The following is an 18076-nucleotide window of genomic DNA, read 5'->3' as shown; positions in this document are numbered from 1 at the left end:
TGTCAGCTAGGAAGTCACACTGTTTTGTTGTTATATGTAGGTGTGTATTTCAGATCTACATTTTTGTCCTTTTGGTACAAAGAGCATGTGTTGCACTGTTGCCATTAAGAACAAACTGAAACAGAAATTCTCATGTTGTCAGATTGGTTTATCAAGGACTAGGGAATATCGTTTTAGCTCCTTAATCTCAGTAAGATGCACACTTATGGGATACAGCTAGGTGAAAAAATTACATTGCCTACTCCTAGATCTAGTGCCACTAAAGTCTCGTTCAATCTGTAGACCATTCGGGTCAATATAAATACAATTAATGCAAAGCTCCTTTACCCTTGACTCGGCTCTCCTGTGTCTGCACACCCTGTCCATTCTGGTGCTGTTACCAAACTACATGTAACTTTCATGACAGCAGCCGAGATGTTGCAGCCCCAGCGGACCAGAGCATAAAAGATTGCTTATGCCATCACAGAGTCATGGAAGGTCTGAAGTAGTGCCCCCTGCACTCCAAAATACCTGTCTCCTCAGCCTCTTCTTGTAGATAGCAGCAGTGATCCGACCAGTCCAGTTTATTGTTCAGATTAACACAAAGGTACTTGTTAGATTTCAAAATCTCAATCCCTAAATATTTATAATATTATTTCATGGGTTATATCTATTTGAAATGTGGTGTAGCAGTGTCTCATGACACAATATTGAAGCATTTGACTCCATGTTGCAAAAAGGGAAATGTTTTAATAAAACAAATCGGTATGTTCACACACACACACACACACACACACACACACACACACACACACACACACACACACACACACACACACACACACACACACACACACACACACACACACACACACACACACACACACACACACACACACACACACACACACACACACACACACACACACACACACACACACACACACACACACACACACACACACACACACACACACACACACGACACTGAATTGACTGGCAGGCTCCCAGGTGTCTTCCCATTTTCTCCCACTGAAAAACACAATGAATAAAAACAACCATATGATCATTGCATGTGCCACAAGCTAATTTCATATGCATGGGTTATCATAAAACAACAAATTACTTAGAGTCAGTTTAGTAGAAGCCTGATAGTAAACTAGTTATGAAGTAATACATGTATTTATAACGCACAGTCTAAAAAAAAGCTAACCAAAGAGCTGTGTTCTCACCATGATGCGCAAGGCAGCCAGCAGACCATTACCTCCTCTCTTTCCTACACACGGGCACACAAACAGACAAAAACAAGTGTTAGCCATATCAGCGACTACGGGTAAATGCATTGCTGCTTCATGCTCTGTCAGTTTCAACATCTTACCTTCTCTCGCCTTCTGTTTTTTATTCCGTTGTAGTTGAATATCTGCTGCCTTGAGCATTTTCTGCATCCTGAAATGGTGCAAATAAGAAGTTATAAACAAATGAAGAAAAGGTTTGGACATCCTCCAGACGAATATTTGATTAATGACTTTCATATAGGAAGAGAACATTAGCTAATCTGCAATGTGGCCTATTTGTGTCCAACTTCCTTTTTGTTTTATTTCATGAAATATCATTTCTAACCACCTTATAAATAAAGACACGTCATTGAGCAAACCTTTATGGTTTTTTATGGTTATTAAAAAGAGAGGGATTATGGAAACCTGGATCTGATATCTTGTCTGCAAAAGGACTTGCGCGTGAATGGGAGAATAGTATACAGCTATTTATTTGTTAAGTAGGATGTACCACAAAAACAAAACATACCCTTATTCTTCTTCTTCATCTTTCACCTGTGGTACTGCTACACCCATTTGCTACAGAGGTAGCAAGTTTTGGAGAGGAGGAGCGCTCTATGGGCAAACCTGTGACAGATGTAAGAAAGTTAAATGAGTGACGGTAGAGACTGGGGCATAGATAGCATCACAACCTCTGTGGGCTATAGATGATTTTTGCCCTTCATGTTCCTGATCTACTGACTTCAAATATGGAGTATGTCAAAATGTATTATGTAACTTAAATAACTTTCATAATATTTTTTGTTAGCGTCCAGCTGTGACTTTATGACAAATCACACCCTATTTATGGAAAGACGGTTTCCCTAAGATATCTGTGAATTGTGATGTATTTGTTTTTCTGTTGTATATGTAAAATGACCTTGGGTTCCTTGAAAGGTGCATTTAAATGAAAAGTGCTATTATTATAAACCATGAGGCCAGAGGGCAAATAACACTCAACACTCATTATTTAAAATGTAATGAATCACACAAACAAAACACTAACCCTTCTTCCTCTTCCCTGGCTGGGACGCAGCCGATGGTGTAAGGAGTGAATAGGTGCTTGCAGCTGGGACAGGGATGAGTGTCAGGGTGTACATCTCCTCGGATAGGTTTCCTACATAGAAGTAGAAAGAGTAGAATGGATGTACAGAACCTCCTATTTTACTGGAATTCGCGATGAACTATGCTGTGATACTTACCAGAGGACTTGGTGGGGGTGTCTGCGGTGGCAATGGCGACTTCTGAAAAAGAAAAGGTTACAATTTGTAAAACATACAAATTGCTGTTAAAAGTGACAATGACTTTGAAGCTTACAAAAATAACACAAGTTTATATTGCAAGTACAACCACTCAATGCACCATGCAAAAATAATTTTACCACAGAAAAAGGACACATTGGTCTCTAACCCCACCAATAGGAATGTCCTCATAAGTGCTAATAAAAGTAATGACATTAAGTTCCTAGGCGTTATTTTTCTCATTAGGCAGTTCAACAAATGTCATTTTGAATGGTCAGCTCCTGGCTGTTTATAAAATCCTAATATAACGAATATAGTCAGAAAACAATAAAAAGAGTGGTACAATAGACTTCTGCAATTACTTGATGTGGCTGGCGAGTTTTCCGCAGGAGGCTGTGGGGTTTCGGAGGCTGCTGCAGGCTCTGTATGACTCCAACCTAGATTAAAGAAAATAAGCTTTGGATAGCATCAGCAACATCATGTAATTCACTAGTTCTCCCATTTGTATGCTTGATTTAAGGAAGAGGTTTAAGTTAATTGCTGTCAATTACCCCTATGGGCTCCTCCTAAACTTTATTAAGAAAACGACATCTAAGTGTCTAATTTAATTGCCAATTAAATTATTGGTTAATTCTACAAAAATGTAAGTTACAGTACTACCTACTTAATAATTTCTTTATTCACTTTAACAGACAACAATACCTTTCGCAACAAATTCAAATAACACCTCCATTCTTCGGAGGCAGGTGGAGGCATTGCTGCTGACATTGCACCTTGGCATCATTACTTCGCAGGTCCAGTCCTACTTTATTCCAGGCCGGGCTAGGAACAAGACGCCTCTTGCTCCAAGGGCCTGACATTTTTCCAGCTTCCAACAAACCAAAATATACATTATTTCAGAATAATTATGCCCTGGTTATTTGCAAAGGCAAAACCAGTTGTTAAACATAAATCACATACACTGCTTGCACAAATATTCAACCCTATGCAATAACAAAGACATTTTTTTTATGCATGCATTAACAGTCTTAAGACTGTTGCGATCAGCAAGTAGAAGCTTTGAACATTATTCTGCATTGCATTTTTCATTTCTCTTGGCGGAATTTACACTGTATATATCATCTGGGTTTGTGGAGCAGCACTGTGGTTTATGAACAGTGCCATAGATTCTAAGTGGGATTAAGTTTAGAGCCATTCTACAACATAAACGTCGCAATTTTTGATCACCTGCAGTATTTTTTCTTGTGCTTGGGGTAATTGTACTACTAGAAGGGGAGTATTCACTTGGATGCCTTATAAGTATACTAGATGTTCTGCTGTTGCACACAGGCTCAATCACAGTACTGAGATAATATCTCTATCTCTAAAGTACACTGTGGAGTATTTATAGGGGTTCTATAAGATATAATTGATTATGATATTCATAATTAGGTTTCCATTAATGTGTATAATCACCTATAACTATTTTTTGTTGTGATTAGCTTAGAATAAGCCCTTCATATATACATAGCGAGCCGGTCTATTTCACTCTATTCTCTTTGCCTTGTTACTACAGTACTTTGATCGGAAGAAAAAAAACACTGGCTCTAGAGAAGGCCTTTCATGTTGTTATGGCAATGGATGGCCACTGTAGGTTTTTGTACACGCTTATAAAGGGAGAGGTACTCAGTTGGTTGCAATTTAGAAACCTCACTATTACACAGTGTACCTTTCAATTACATTGAATTAAATTCAGCGATGATTCGCCAAAGTTAAATAAACATAACTTATCCCTGTGTCTACAGTAGTTGTATTGACAGGGAGCAGACACACTGATGAAAATGTCTATTTTGAATGTAAGTTGAATTGGATAAATGATTAAATAGTGCAAATGTATTTAGCTGTGTTCTGACACAGTGCTTTAAAACTTGAATGTACATATAGTCAAAAAAAAATTGGGGCACACAGTTCATGCAGGTCATGAAATTTGCATAATGTGCACCAGCTCAAAGCCCATTTCTACCTAGGGCTTTGAGCAGCAGATTTGTATTACAGAATTATGATCAGATATGGTCAGATATTACATTTCTGTATCAAATGTAAATATTTTTTCCAAATCCAGAATGAACAAGTACAGGGCTGTTATTAATTATGCATGCAGGCCAACAAAAAAAAAAGTCCATCACGTACCACCAATACAGCTTGATCCCTCAGGTGGGATGAAGTTTTATTCTTTTTTTGTGCCTGGACCCAGGTGTTTGCTTTCGTATCAAACTTGTCCATTCGTTTGCTAAGGCGCAGTTTGCGGGGCTGAACCGCCTTGCAGAATTTGCAAGTTTTGCATGCCACATTCAGTGACATGCAGCAGCTTGAGCAATGCCTCAAAGTGGAACCTGGTCCTGGCATTCTTTTGGAGATAAAGACAAATAAAAGACAAGGTCATTTAAAACTGGGTTTCAAATTCAGAATGCAATCAAATACAAATATTGACTAATTTTCCTTTGTCTAGTCCGTGACTGTAAGTCCCTCCCCAAGCTACAACAAAAACTGTATCCTGTTTAGAATAGAATAAAAACACTTGCATTTTTATTTAATTTGAGTAAATTAATTTAGTATCAATGCAATAATGGCCCCTTACTTAGTTTTAGTACAATTTCAAAGCAAAGGTAAAATTCAGCGGTAAAATATTATGTCATCGAAACGTAAGGTTACACAACTTCTACTATCTTACAAGCTTGACCATGACATTGCACTGTAAAAGCACTATCTTGAATTTGACGAAAATATATGATAATGTTAATCTGTTGAAATTCTATATATAATTTTTTTTTATAATATAATCTAGAATTATAGCAGTACTACAGTATAATACACTGCAACGTCGTCTACTGTGTTACCAGCTCGAATAAGACCATTTTAAATGTCCCTGTAAGTTTTGCATAACAAAGAGATAAATATATGACACTGTTAGTCGATTGTAATGCTATATATAAATCGTGAAAAGTTTAAGTTCTTACCTGTGTGTGTGTGTGTGTGTGTGTGTGTGTGTGTGTGTGTGTGTGTGTGTGTGTGTGTGTGTGTGTGTGTGTGTGTACAAAAGAGAAAGTGGTAAAGAGACAGAGATGAAGATGGTAAAAATGGGGAGAAGACAGGAAGAAATGTAGGGAATATAGCTCTGAGGAGGGAGAAGAGAAGAAATTGAAAAAGGCTCTTAAAAGTGCTGTTTGATCTTGCTTTGGTTTGGTATCTGTTGAAAGAAAAAAATACAGTGAACACTTTAGAATGCATGACAATTTACAATCTCACATATCATCAACAAGCTTTAACATTGGGTGTAATTTACGAGTTAAAGCACTAATCAATCAGGGGCCGACTGGAACAAGGACAGCTCTGAACGTTTTGTCCTAAATAGGACCACAACAATCAGCGTGCAGTAACAGTCTGTCGATGGTTGTCATGACATTTCTTCACAATACTATTAGTTGCCACTGTATGCAAGTATGACAGCCACCAGGGGCGTAGCTGGGGGGGGGGGGAGGTTAGGATGATTCCAAGGGCCCAGCACTGGGGGGGGGGCCCAGAGAACACTATTATTATCTTTTTATTAATATGGTTTTATTATTATCCTAAAGTAAGTTAATGTAAATGACTCAAAAGTATAATTGCCTGTATTAAAAAAAAACGTCCCAAAAGAAACAAACAGGTGCTTGTTACTCTGTTTGACAGAATGAGCACCCCTCCCTTCATTCATTGCATGGTATGGGCGCCTGAGCAATGGAGCAAGCGGAGCAGGTGCATCCCCACAATTGACCTTGGGGGAGCAAACGTGTGCTTTTGCACCCCCACTTTTTGATCATATGAAAAATATGACATTTCCCCCCCAATATATCACTGTAAACATAAGTGTGTAATTTCAATCGAATTAATAATACGCAATGAAAGAACTTGTGCTGATTATAGACACTTAATAGCGAGTTTTTAAGTTTCCAAAGATTGTGACCCCCCCCCGCATTTCGCTCACAATGGTTTGATCAACTGCCTCCCACCCACAGCAGTCCTGATGCAGGTAGGCTGAGTGTAAATCACCGCGAACAGTCTGTCATTGATGGCAGACCTTTTCAGTAAGTTGTTCAAACAAAGAATATGTTAGACATGTCTTTACTTCTACCACTCAATACAATAAAACACATTTATAATCATGACCTTCTCTTCATTTTCGCTGCATTGAATTACAGGTCACTCTTTATGTTAGCTAGCGGTTAGCTGACGTTTGCTAGCTAGCTAGTAACATCAACCAGTGTGTGTGTTTGACTAGCTAGCTACCTGGTAGATCGAAGCCCATTAGAGTTTGAGTTTATTAGGATCCCCATTAGCTGTTGCATGACAACAACTAGTCTTCCTGGGGTCCACACAAAACATAAAACATTGCATTCGACAAGACTTTTACAGAACAGTAAATACAAAATAAAAAACTTTTCCGAAGTCCATTTTCCTTCAAGCATTGACTTTCATATTTTCCATCATATACCACTTATTTTCTGATTTCATTTCATTGGAAAGAAAATAATGATAATAAAATAAGAATAAAGTACTTATATCTATCTGCATTTACAGATGCCAGCCTTCAATTCTCTTAAGGTACAACTACCTGAAATGAAAATAAAAGAAGAATGAATTATAGAATGATAGAAGATAATATGATAGAAGCCCATCTCCTACTGTAACTAACCTGCACACTGTGTGTGTGTGTGTGTGTGTGTGTGTGTGTGTGTGTGTGTGTGTGTGTGTGTGTGTGTGTGTGTGTGTGTGTGTGTGTGTGTGTGTGTGTGTGTGTGTGTGTGTGTGTGTGTGTGTGTGTGTGTGTGTGTGTGTGTGTGTGTGTGTGTGTGTGTGTGTGTGTGTGTGTGTAGCCAGCCAGCCAACCAGGTAGAACATGGCAGAAAAAATAAAAAATCATGTATTCAACCCAGTTCAGTGTATTCATACGTGTATTGCTCTCCTGTGTAGAATGATGTGGTGGTGACAGTGCAGACTCAGGGAGGAGGCAGAGAAGGAGAGAAAGAGACACAAGAGTTACAGGTAATGGAAATATCAGTCAGCTTAAAGTGTAGGATAACATAACAAATTAAGACACAAATACTTGGATAATATATTCCCCCCTCTCTCCCTTTCTTTACAGAGTAGCATAAAGATTGTGTATTCAAACCAGTTCAGTGTACTCATAAGTGTATTGCTCTCCTTAATGTAGAATGATGTGGTGACTGTGCAGACTCAGGGAGGAGGCAGAGGAAGTGAGAAAGAGACCTAGGATAACATCCCTAGTCAAAAAATGCTATAGGAATCTCTTTACGTTTTTGGAACCCTATAGAAATCCTTTAGGATCCCATAGGATTTTGAGACAGTTCTGTGCTCTATATTGCAGGAAATTGCACGTACAGGTGTTCATTAAATTAAAACAATTCTGCCATGGAGGTGGTCGTGCCTGACCCACTCCAAACCACCCCTTGCCTGCCAGTTACTAATCTTGCACCCCCACTTTCAACTATAACTAGGCGGCACAGCAGTGCACCAGCAGCTTGCAGCTTGAACAGACTGACAGGAAAATGTCCTCTACAGCTCATGAATCAGGAGCTCAGAAACGAAAGAAAAAACGTCAGCAAGAGGAAAATAATAAAAGAGGTCGACAGATAGTCACCAAGTATTTTCACAAGAAAGGTATTTATTCACAGAACTTGTTTTGAAGCCCATAACAGCTTAGCCAACATTTTGTGGCTGACGTTAGCTACCTGTTGCTATCAAAAATTAGATGAGTGTCGATGAGCCCAGTGAATTTGTATCCAGCAGCTATGCCCTTTTGCTATGGCTAGCTAACCTAACCTGTACTAATGTTACATGCTAATCACATCTGCTCTAATGCACAGATGCGGCTTCAGGATCAGTACCCCTTCCCTCAGGCCGGTTCCCAGTTGAAGGAGAGGGAGGTAAAGCAGCAGGGCTTGGGGTTAACAAACAGATTTTAAATATGCTTACCATGCATTGAATACAACTTTAGGTAATATTCACATTTAGTTACTCTAGTTCTTCCAGTAATTGCAATACCATTGACCACTGGCACATTAAATTGAGGTTGTTACAGTAGCTATAGCTAGATTTGAGCAATTGAAAAATATCTATACAAATGATTATTATTATTATTATTATTATTATTATTATTATTATAACAATTAAGAGATAGCTCGAGCTGTACTGTGTTATTACTATTATAGGGCATTTTATAAATTATGTACACTATGGATACTCTAGAGCCAGGGCCTTCGAGCAAGGCAGCCAACGAGGAGAGCAGAGGTGAAGAGGCAGAGGTACCAGTACAAGAAGAGGTCGAGGACCATGAAAGCAGCACAGATGAGGAGGAAGCAGCTATGGACAGTCAATGTCAGGGACAAAGTGAGGCTCCGACACAGGATGCCACAGATACTGAGCCACCTGTAGTGGTGTCTGAGGTAGAAGATCTGCTATCACTTGACCCAGGGTTGTTCCCAGCTAGGATGAGTGACAAGGACAGGGCAACTATTGTAAAGAAATTAGCAATGCGAGAAACAGATCAAGAAATTCCACATGATTCAAAGGGAAAGAGATTTCCAGATTACTTGAAATACACCAAAGCAGATAAGGGTAGGGGAAAAGTGAAAAGGGACTGGTTGATTCACAGTGAAAGTGCAAATGCACTGTTCTGCATACCATGTGTTCTTTTCTCCAAGGAGCAAAAAATACCCTCTCTTAGTGCTTTGAGTAGTGACCAGGGATACAAGATGTGTGACGTCGAGTGGCGTCGCATGTATGATAAATTCCCAAGCCATGAAACAAGTAGGAATCACAGGGACTGTTATTTGCGATGGAAACACCTACAGTGTTCGGTTATGACTGCATGTGGCGTTGATCATCAGTTGCAGAGAGAGCTACAGTCTGAAATTGAGAAAAACAAAGCTATCTTGCAGAGACTCCTTGATGTCACTCTGCACTTGGCAACGAGGAATTTAGCTTTCCGAGGTAAAACGCATGCTTTGGGCGATGTCCACAATGGAAATTTTGTAGGTACGCTAGAACTTTTGTCACGATATGATCCACTCTTGAAAGACCACTTAGACAAAATCAGGACATCCAAAAAAGGAAGCCAGCTAACTCATTATCTGAGCCCAGACATCCAGAACGAGTTTATTGAATTGTGTGGGGGAAAGGTTTTTAAAACCATTCTGACGGAAAGGGAGGATGCCATATACTATGGAATCATTTGTGATGCAACGCCTGACATTTCCCACACCGAGCAAAATGTTGTGCTCATAAGATATGTACATTATAATGAAGACACAGGCGAATGGGAGATCACTGAAAGATTTATTGAATTCAAAGATTTCAACGGAAAAACAGGATGTGAAATAGCAGGCATGATGGAGAGTGTGCTTCTGGATCTAGGGATAGACATTAGTGATTGCAGGGGGCAAGGGTATGATAATGGGGCGAATATGTCAGGGAAAATCAAGGGAGTCCAAGCACAAATACTGAAAAAGAATAATCTTGCTACTTTCTCACCTTGTGCCTCCCACACGTTGAATCTGGTAGGCGTGCATGCTGCAGAATCGAGCCCTGAAGTATCCAACTTTTTTGGTTACATTAACCGCCTCTACACATTTGTAAGTGCCAGTCCATCTCGTTGGTCTATATACAAAAAGAAAACAGGTTGCTCTGTACATAGGCTATCTGACACTCGCTGGAGTGCGAGAATTGATGCTGTGAAACCTGTAGCAAAGCACCTACCTGGTGTCATTGAAGCCCTTGCTACCATACTGAGCTCATGCAGTCTCACAGGTGAGGCCAGATCTGAAGCTGTTGGTCTGAGGAACTACCTCATGTCATTTGATGCCATTGTCCTTCTCACCATTTGGGTGAAAGTATTGCAATCTATTGATGACAGAAATGTGATACTCCAGTCAGGGAAAATCTCAATAGAGGTGGAGGCAGGTAATGTTGCTGCACTAAGAGATGAGATGCAGACTCTCAGAAATGGATGGGATGCTATTCTGTCTGAGGCATCAATGGTAGCTAAGGAAATGGAGGTTCCACCTCATTTCAAAAAAGAACTTTGCCGTGAGAGGAGGAGGAAGAGGTTTCATGATGAAACTGCTGAAGGAACAGGTCAGGAGGATAGGCCAGAAACAACATTCCGTTACACTGTGTTTCTCACTGCCATGGACCAGATCATAAGTGACTTGGACACTCGGTTCCAAACAACAGCAAATATTGTTGAAGAATTTGCTGCCATACTTAAAATTGGGAAGTTGAGTGACAGTGTCATGGCTTCTGTGTGTCAGCCACTGAGGGAGAAATACTCACAGGATCTCACAGATCAGTTTGAGAGTGAGATAAGGCATCTCAATAAAATATTTTCTGCCACTTTCCCCCCTGATTGTAGCTCTCTTGATCTACTGAATGCAATATACAAGATGGAACTCCAGAGCATTTTTGGAGACGTTTGCATTGCCCTCAGAATTTTCTTGACGCTCCCAGTTACCGTAGCTGGTGGTGAAAGATCATTTAGTAAGTTGAAACTTATCAAGAGCTATTTAAGATCTACCATGTCGCAAGAGAGGTTGAACAGCCTTGCAATGTTATCGATTGAAAGCAAGCTGGCTCTGTCACTTGATTTCAAAGAGCTCGTAAAAGATTTTGCCACCAAGAAGGTCCGGCGATTGGCGTTCGGGATTTAGGAATAAAAATCCAGTCTATGACAGGATTGTGGGATGTTTCCCTATAGTAAGCTGACAGGCTACAGCCCACATTGTGAACAATTACTATCTGATGCATAGTCCTCTCGCACTACATTTTTCATTATTTGCTGTAAGTGTGTTCATGTCCTGAGAGTTTATTGTTTTATAATTATGTTCAAATCTTCAGTTAATTTATACTTTTGTCCTTGTGTTGTTCAAATCTTAATTTAATAAGTCAAAGAATGTTGAGATTTTTTGTTTGTTCATTCCTGTATTGGGTGTAATTTTCAATTAAATAGACAGAAGATAAAGTTGATAGTCAGTGCATGTTGATTTCTTGCAGTCCATTACAGTTCATTAACTTCAACAGGGTTTTCGAGGTTGGGTTTCATCGTGTCGTTTTGGGGGTGGACGCAAGGTTCTGACCCCACCAGTATCCAAGAATCCTGAATTGTCCCCACCAATAACTCAACACTTGTCACTCGCGCCTCCTCGAATTACTTGCGCGTGTAACAGGTAGGGCTTTAGCACTCTGCTGAGAAAGGCAGCAACCCGGCCGCTACAGCAAAAAAGCTAGTGCTCTGCCCGCGACAGTTCAAAATCTGCTTCGTAAAAGGTATATCCAAGCAGGGAACGATTGTATACTACAGAGCACATCAAAATGTAAGTGTCTGTCAACCTAATAGTGTGCTTGAGTAGACTATTTGTGTTGGAGATGGGATTACAGAGAGACAGGACAAGTAACAGCTTTTGTATGTTGAGTATCAGAAAACATTGTCACAAGAATAGGGGAAAATATGCCTAGCTAGTGCAACTCAAGGTTGTTTGGTAGACTATTGCATTGGTCCATTCATTGAAGATGAACGCAATGCGACATCCTGAACTGGTGCTGAACTGCTGATCCGAATGTATAGGTAAAAACCATATTATGCGTTTTCATCAATAAATAAATGGCCACATATTTTTTAGCGTGCGCGCTAATGCGCACTCGCATGGATTGGGGGCCCACAAATAGATTCTTTCATGGGGCCCAGAATTTCCAGCTACGCCCCTGACAGCCACAATAGGCATTTTTCCAAGCTTTGTATATACAGTGCCAAAAGTATTTAACTCAACATTTTCTTACATTAACTTTGTTTCCAACACAGCATTTACATTGTTAGCAGTTATGTTTTGGTGTACTTCTAGAGGTAATTATTCTAAAGGTTCTTATTATACATCCATGGTCTGTAGTTCGTTTATAGCATAACGTTAGCATTTTGCTTCTGGCCATTAGATTTATGATTCGAAAATGATAAAAGTAGGGTAGATATGTGGAGATTATCCGGCTGAACAAAAGGTGCATTAATCAAGCAGGTTCGTTTTCCACAGATCTTATTTCGAGCTATTTTCCAAAATCCTATGGAGAAATCCCATTGACTCTGAGACGAGGGAACCAATAGTTGCAAAATGCTAACTCACTTCCGGGTTGTAGGACTCACCACTGCACTATAGAGAGGCGAAGTCCCTCCCTTTCCGGGGAGCTCATGGGACCCCGGAAGCGGAAAATTATACATTGAATTCAATGGAGAGAGAAAACGTATCTTTTGGTCCCGTTTGAATTGTGCCATGAACTACACATATGATGTTTGTCAATTTAAAAGAACATTTTGCAAGTCAAAAAAATAAAATGTGTCGTAAAACTGTGAAGTAACAATTTTTTTTGTGTTAAGCCGCTCAGTGAACTACATGTCTCTGGTCCCGCACAATACGCGTCACCAACACAAAGATGACCGTCACGTTGGTACATTTCACCTCATTCTTTCAGAATGAGAATAAAAGTATAAAACGAGGTGAAAATCACTACAAGTCTGGGCACGTTGAGAGCTGTACATACACGAAAGGGGAGTTAGTCGGTTCTGTAAGAGCCAGCATGCGGGACCGGCTTTACAAGGTTTCGTTGAGTAACATGAGTACAATGTTTAACGTTAATGTCAGTCAATAAGGAGGAGAATGAAAAAGAAGATGATGAACCACAGACCCGGCATATAATGACTGCAGTTTGCAGGGCTGTGTTAATTTATGTTACTGTTATCAATAGCATTAGTTGACTGAGAAAACCGTCAAGAAAAAAAGTTTAGCGATGTTACGAGTCGACTAGTATAATATGCCCACGGCTGTGATTGACAACCTGGACAGCCAGTCAGAAGCTAGAATGCCAACCTAGAGAGCCAATCAGAACCTAGAACGGGTGTACTGTATACGGGTGTGTATGCTGCGGATAACATTAGTGTTCACAAGAACATCACAATGCCACACATTCCTGTTAATTCATTTTCAGCATTGGTCATTATGACCTAACCCCCCTGTACTCCCCGTTCTCACACACACACACACACACACACACACACACACACACACACACACACACACACACACACACACACACACACACACACACACACACACACACACACACACACACACACACACACACACACACACACACACACACACACACACACACACACACACACACACACACACACACACACACACACACACACACGATATTTAACTAATAAACAATAAATCCCATGTTGTTGGAAAAGTAATAATGCTGCATGTATACGTTTTTGTTCAAATATCGCAAGTGTTATCGTGTTACAGTATGTGTTCCTGATATCGTGCAGCCCTAATATTAAGGCCTTATTGTCACATGCACAATAACTACAGTGCAGTTTTGGGCAACGAACATGTTAAGTCTCAGGCCCCTCTAAAATAAATGATATTTAAGACATATAAATAAAGAATTACTTTTACTGAACTACTACATAACTGTATTACATGGTTATATAAATAGTTTGAATGATTCATGACTGACAGAAGCTTGTTTTTACACTGACCTGTTATACTCATATCTATTCATGTCTTTGTAACTTCAGTAAACCTCAACAATTCCCCTTCTGGTTTCATGCATCACAGTTCAGTAAACTGAGTAAAATATGAACTAGTGAAATCATTATAATAACTTAGGATTGTAACTCTTTAAAAAAGGTGTAGGTGGCTCTTAAAAGAGCCGTTGTGTGACCTTGGGCTGGTCTCAGCAGTTTAGTCAATGGTGAGGATGCTGGCTACTTCCTTTATCAGGGGATTTTGCAGGTTCAACAAGGCACAGCAAAGCTGTACCAGCACATTTTCAGTGTTCCTGAGGTGGCAAGGAATCAGGTCCAGAATCCTGAACTCCTTTATTCCGGCATTTGCCCTCTCCACATGGTTCCTGTTCTTGGCTATTTCCCTGGTAGCTCTCACTTCACTCTCTGTGAACTTACCCTTGTTCAGGAAAGGGGGAATGTTCACAATCACACCCGCAGGCACAATATCTGAAATTAAAAAGCCCTTGTCTGCCAGGATAAGGTCGCCAGCCACTAAATGTTCCAGAATGCCTGAATGCTGCATAATGGCCTTATCAGACACAGAGCCCGGGAAGAGTTGGCTGCAGAAGTTGATGACTCCATTTGGGGCCACAGAGATGAGCACTTTGAAGGAGTGCATCCCTCTGTAGGAGGAGTACGTCAGTTTGGCTTGGTCCATCTGACTTGGGGCGGCCACATGGATGTCGGTGCAGTCTACAATCATTCTGCAGTTGAAGGCAGAGGACTGGAAAGCAGCAGGCATGCTGTTTTGGTTTTTTTGCCTACTGGGCACAGTGGACATCATTTTTTCGAACAGCAACCTGTGGAGCAGATGGACCATGGTGTTCACCACATTACCCACTGTTGCGGTACTGCAGTGGAACAGCTGTGCAAGGTGCAGGTGAGGAAAATTCTGCCGGATCTTCATCATGGCCATGAAAACCTGGTCTGCCAGCAGGATGCCCTCCACTTTCCATCCAGCGTAATACACAATGGAGCCCTCAAAGCGCTCCACCAACCCCGCCACCCTTTTAAACATGGCCTGATCAGGAAGCCCTGTTTCCATACGGATGACATCATCAGGCGAGCCTGCTGCTGAATATTTGGCCATTCGCATCCAAGTATCCCCTGCCAGGTCTGCGGAACAACTGGACTGCACACTGGAGGGTCCAGGTTCGGTGTCTGCGGAATGCACGCTGGAGAATTCGGGGTCAGTTTCTGCAGACTCAGGCCCTTTGCTGTAGCTGTGGTCGCTGGACTGATTAACCGCTAAGCTCCCTTTCTCTTTGGTCCACTCAAATACAGTTGGCCCTTTCTCTTTTCCATGAGGAAAATGGCAGCTGCATATTCTGCTTTTCTCATCTGGCTCCCTGTCTGCTCGTCTACAATGAGAAAATTATATAATTCATTACTAACAATCATTTAAACCTGCCAAATAGTCCCCCTACCCATAGTTTAAACAGTCTGCACTCTTCTATTTATCTTGTGAAGCACTTGTAACATTCAGCTTGTGTGTTTTAGTTGTCTTTATTTCCAGGTAGAAGAGGACCAAGAGTGAGGAAGTAAGACAGAGCTCTTAAAAGGCCAAACAGTGTGTTTGGCCTTTTAAGTGTGACACGTATGTAGGGATAAATGCTTCACCTGACCACTGTTCCTAAATAAAAAAAGTTTTCTGCATCGTCAGTCGTTTTTTCCAAATAATTACCAATATTTCACAAATTCTTCATGTCAACTTAAGAGCACAGCTGTATGTTGACTGTCAACTTTGCTTGGTTCATCTTACTGGGGGGCAGCTACATGGATGTCGGTGCAGTCCACGATCATTTTGCAGTTGAAGGCAGAGTGAATGCATTATTGACTCAGAATGAAGCACAACTTCATGTCATACAATACATTGACTTTATTTGTAATTGTGTAAAAAAATAAAGCATTGATTAGTAAGCAGGGCCTGCAGGAACAGAGAACGGTGATGGATGGAGCTGGGAAGAGAGAAGAATAAAGAAAACAGATCAACTTTATTATCGGATATTAAAAATTCAATTTTCAAAACAAGTTGCCGCTCCTACAGTTTTCTAGTGTGTAAAGATGATTTCACATGACCTAAGCAAAATATCACACTCAATACATGTGTGTCTCTGGGGGGTGCATTGTGCCTTTGATGTATATAAATAATATACCATAACCAAATACTATTATGTACAGTGGAAATCAGGTTGCCAGAGCAGGTCAGTCCAGTGTGCATGTTCCTCAGGGTCTCAGCAGTTACAGGTGAGGTAAAGAAAATAAAAGAGAAAAAGGTCAGTAACAACACTTTAAAGTAACAACACTGAATAATTATCTCTTTTAATAATTTTCTCTCAGTAATCACTCAACTACTGTCTTTCCAACAAACAGATTGACTCACCCTCACTGTCATCACAATGACACATGTCCAGAAGAATGTCATGCAAAGCTCCCTGCCTGCCTGCCTTCCTTCGACTCTCCCTGAACTGCTTCCTTAGCACCTGGTGGAGGGCGCAGTAGGCTACTCTTCAAATGTTTCACAAAATACTTACCATGATGACTACTCTTACTGTTTAACATTTTGGTGTACTTCATGTAATAAAATAATAACTTCATGGTAAGGCTACTAAAAATGACAAGGCTAAGTAATGTAATGCTAACTAATGTGCTCGCTACTCGTCGCTACTAGCTAGGTAGCTAACTTGACTATGTTCCATGCACAACATGTATATTACCTATGATATTACCTGATATGTCTGATCCAGCGACTCCTGGTCCTTTCATCAGACGGGAAGCGATAGAACGAGCAAGTGGTATGATCACTTTTGTGATTACAACATGGTACAAAGCACACAGGCATCTTGTAAAAGTGAATTTATTTGAGCAATCTCTTATATTTATTGGAGGGAATAAATCAGTTATGAAATCTTCTTCTTCGCTTTAATTACGAGTCGCAACCACTTGGAGCATTATCGCCTGTGACATCACATACGCGACCCAGAATGGGATTTGGGATTTGTAGTCGCGTATTTTTCATAGTCTTATATTTCAACAGTTTTACGACAAAATGTGACTTTTTTGACATGGAAATGATTGTTTAAGATTGACAAACATCATATGTGTAGTTCGTGGCACAATTCAAACGGGATCAAAAGATACGTTTTCTCTCTCCATTGAATTCAATGTATAATTCTTCGCTTCCGGGGTCCCATGGACCGGAAGTAGATGGGCGTGACTTCGCCTCTCTATAGCTGTGTCCCAATTCAGCGGCCGCATCCTCCTGAGGATGCATTCGGAGACCGCATACGTCACTTCCGCTTCTGCTTTTGTTATACAAATCTTACTGCAACAATTTTTGTTTTGATAGGGAGCAAGGAGCAGACTGCGCAATTTATCCAGATGCGCGGGGAGAATGAAGCCCTCTTCACGGGGGCCTGTTGCGACCTCGGGAAAATAATGTAAACATATTATATAACACCAAAATAAGTACAGCTAGATCTGACTCCATATTGAACAGTTTTGAAAACAGTTTTGAAACCAGTTTTGAAAACAGTTTGAAAACAGTTTGAAAATATTTTGCCTAGTGTCAGAAATTATTACCGGCACTTGTGACTGCAGCTGGTTGCTAGGTGACGGGGGCGGCAAAATGTAGGGGTAACTGCCGGTGACGTACAAGGACATGCTCGGTAGACCGTCTCATTTCGCAGTCCGCGGAGGACCCAAGCGGACTGCGAGGCTGGGTCCTCAGGGACACAGCCTCTGAATTGGGACACAGCTTATATCTCCGGTCAAGTAAAGCTAATATGTGTTTAGCTAGCTCATGCTTTAAGAAGATATGTAACTACAACTGATTTACTTGCAATAAACATTAAAATATTGGAGTCATGCGGTGCAGCACATTACCT

The 18076-nt window shown here is 40.6% G+C and overlaps 2 protein-coding genes across 5 annotated transcripts; both read right to left on the bottom strand.

The window, feature by feature from the left end:
- Window positions 1-747: 747 nt before the first annotated feature.
- LOC307034397 (uncharacterized protein) lies at window positions 748-6773 on the bottom strand. Of its 2 annotated transcripts, none has more exons than XM_079673239.1 (9): window positions 4703-6773; window positions 3236-3401; window positions 2896-2970; window positions 2495-2536; window positions 2299-2409; window positions 1783-1880; window positions 1358-1425; window positions 1212-1255; window positions 748-1011 (listed from the first exon to the last, which is right to left on the bottom strand). In XM_079673239.1, the coding sequence occupies exons 2-6, from the start codon at window positions 3315-3317 to the stop codon at window positions 1798-1800; spliced, it is 393 nt and encodes a 130-aa protein (XP_079529365.1). In that variant the 5' UTR covers window positions 3318-3401; window positions 4703-6773; the 3' UTR covers window positions 748-1011; window positions 1212-1255; window positions 1358-1425; window positions 1783-1797. The 2 variants fall into 2 exon arrangements, with proteins under 2 accessions (XP_079529365.1, XP_079529366.1); XM_079673240.1 differs by having other exon boundaries at window positions 3307-3401.
- A 7004-nt stretch (window positions 6774-13777) lies between these two features.
- On the bottom strand, window positions 13778-17761 carry LOC307034396 (uncharacterized protein). 3 transcript variants are annotated; one of them, XM_079673237.1, is made up of 2 exons: window positions 16346-17761; window positions 13778-16147 (listed from the first exon to the last, which is right to left on the bottom strand). In XM_079673237.1, exon 2 carries the CDS (start codon window positions 15283-15285, stop codon window positions 14365-14367), a length of 921 nt encoding a protein of 306 aa, XP_079529363.1. In that variant the 5' UTR covers window positions 15286-16147; window positions 16346-17761; the 3' UTR covers window positions 13778-14364. The 3 variants fall into 3 exon arrangements, with proteins under 3 accessions (XP_079529363.1, XP_079529362.1, XP_079529364.1); XM_079673236.1 differs by having other exon boundaries at window positions 16369-17761; XM_079673238.1 differs by having other exon boundaries at window positions 13778-16672; window positions 16919-17761.
- Window positions 17762-18076: the final 315 nt, after the last annotated feature.

Source organism: Notothenia rossii (assembly GCF_949606895.1).
Source record: "Notothenia rossii genome assembly, chromosome: 3".
NCBI lineage: Eukaryota > Metazoa > Chordata > Actinopteri > Perciformes > Nototheniidae > Notothenia > Notothenia rossii.
Note: the sequence above shows the minus strand (reverse complement) of the source record. Positions and strands in the feature narration are given on the sequence as shown.

What these genes read in the sequence shown, in the direction of transcription:
- LOC307034397 (XM_079673239.1), bottom strand. Translation starts at nt 3,317, where the DNA reads ATGATGCCAAGGTGCAATGTCAGCAGCAATGCCTCCACCTGCCTCCGA. An exon ending in ATTTGAATTTGTTGCGAAAG is followed by an intron (nt 2,971 to 3,235) that starts GTATTGTTGTCT and finishes TCTTTAATCTAG; the next exon opens with GTTGGAGTCATACAGAGCCT. An exon ending in GCCAGGGAAGAGGAAGAAGG is followed by an intron (nt 1,881 to 2,298) that starts GTTAGTGTTTTG and finishes CATCTGTCACAG; the next exon opens with GTTTGCCCATAGAGCGCTCC.
- LOC307034396 (XM_079673237.1), bottom strand. Translation starts at nt 15,285, where the DNA reads ATGCGAATGGCCAAATATTCAGCAGCAGGCTCGCCTGATGATGTCATC.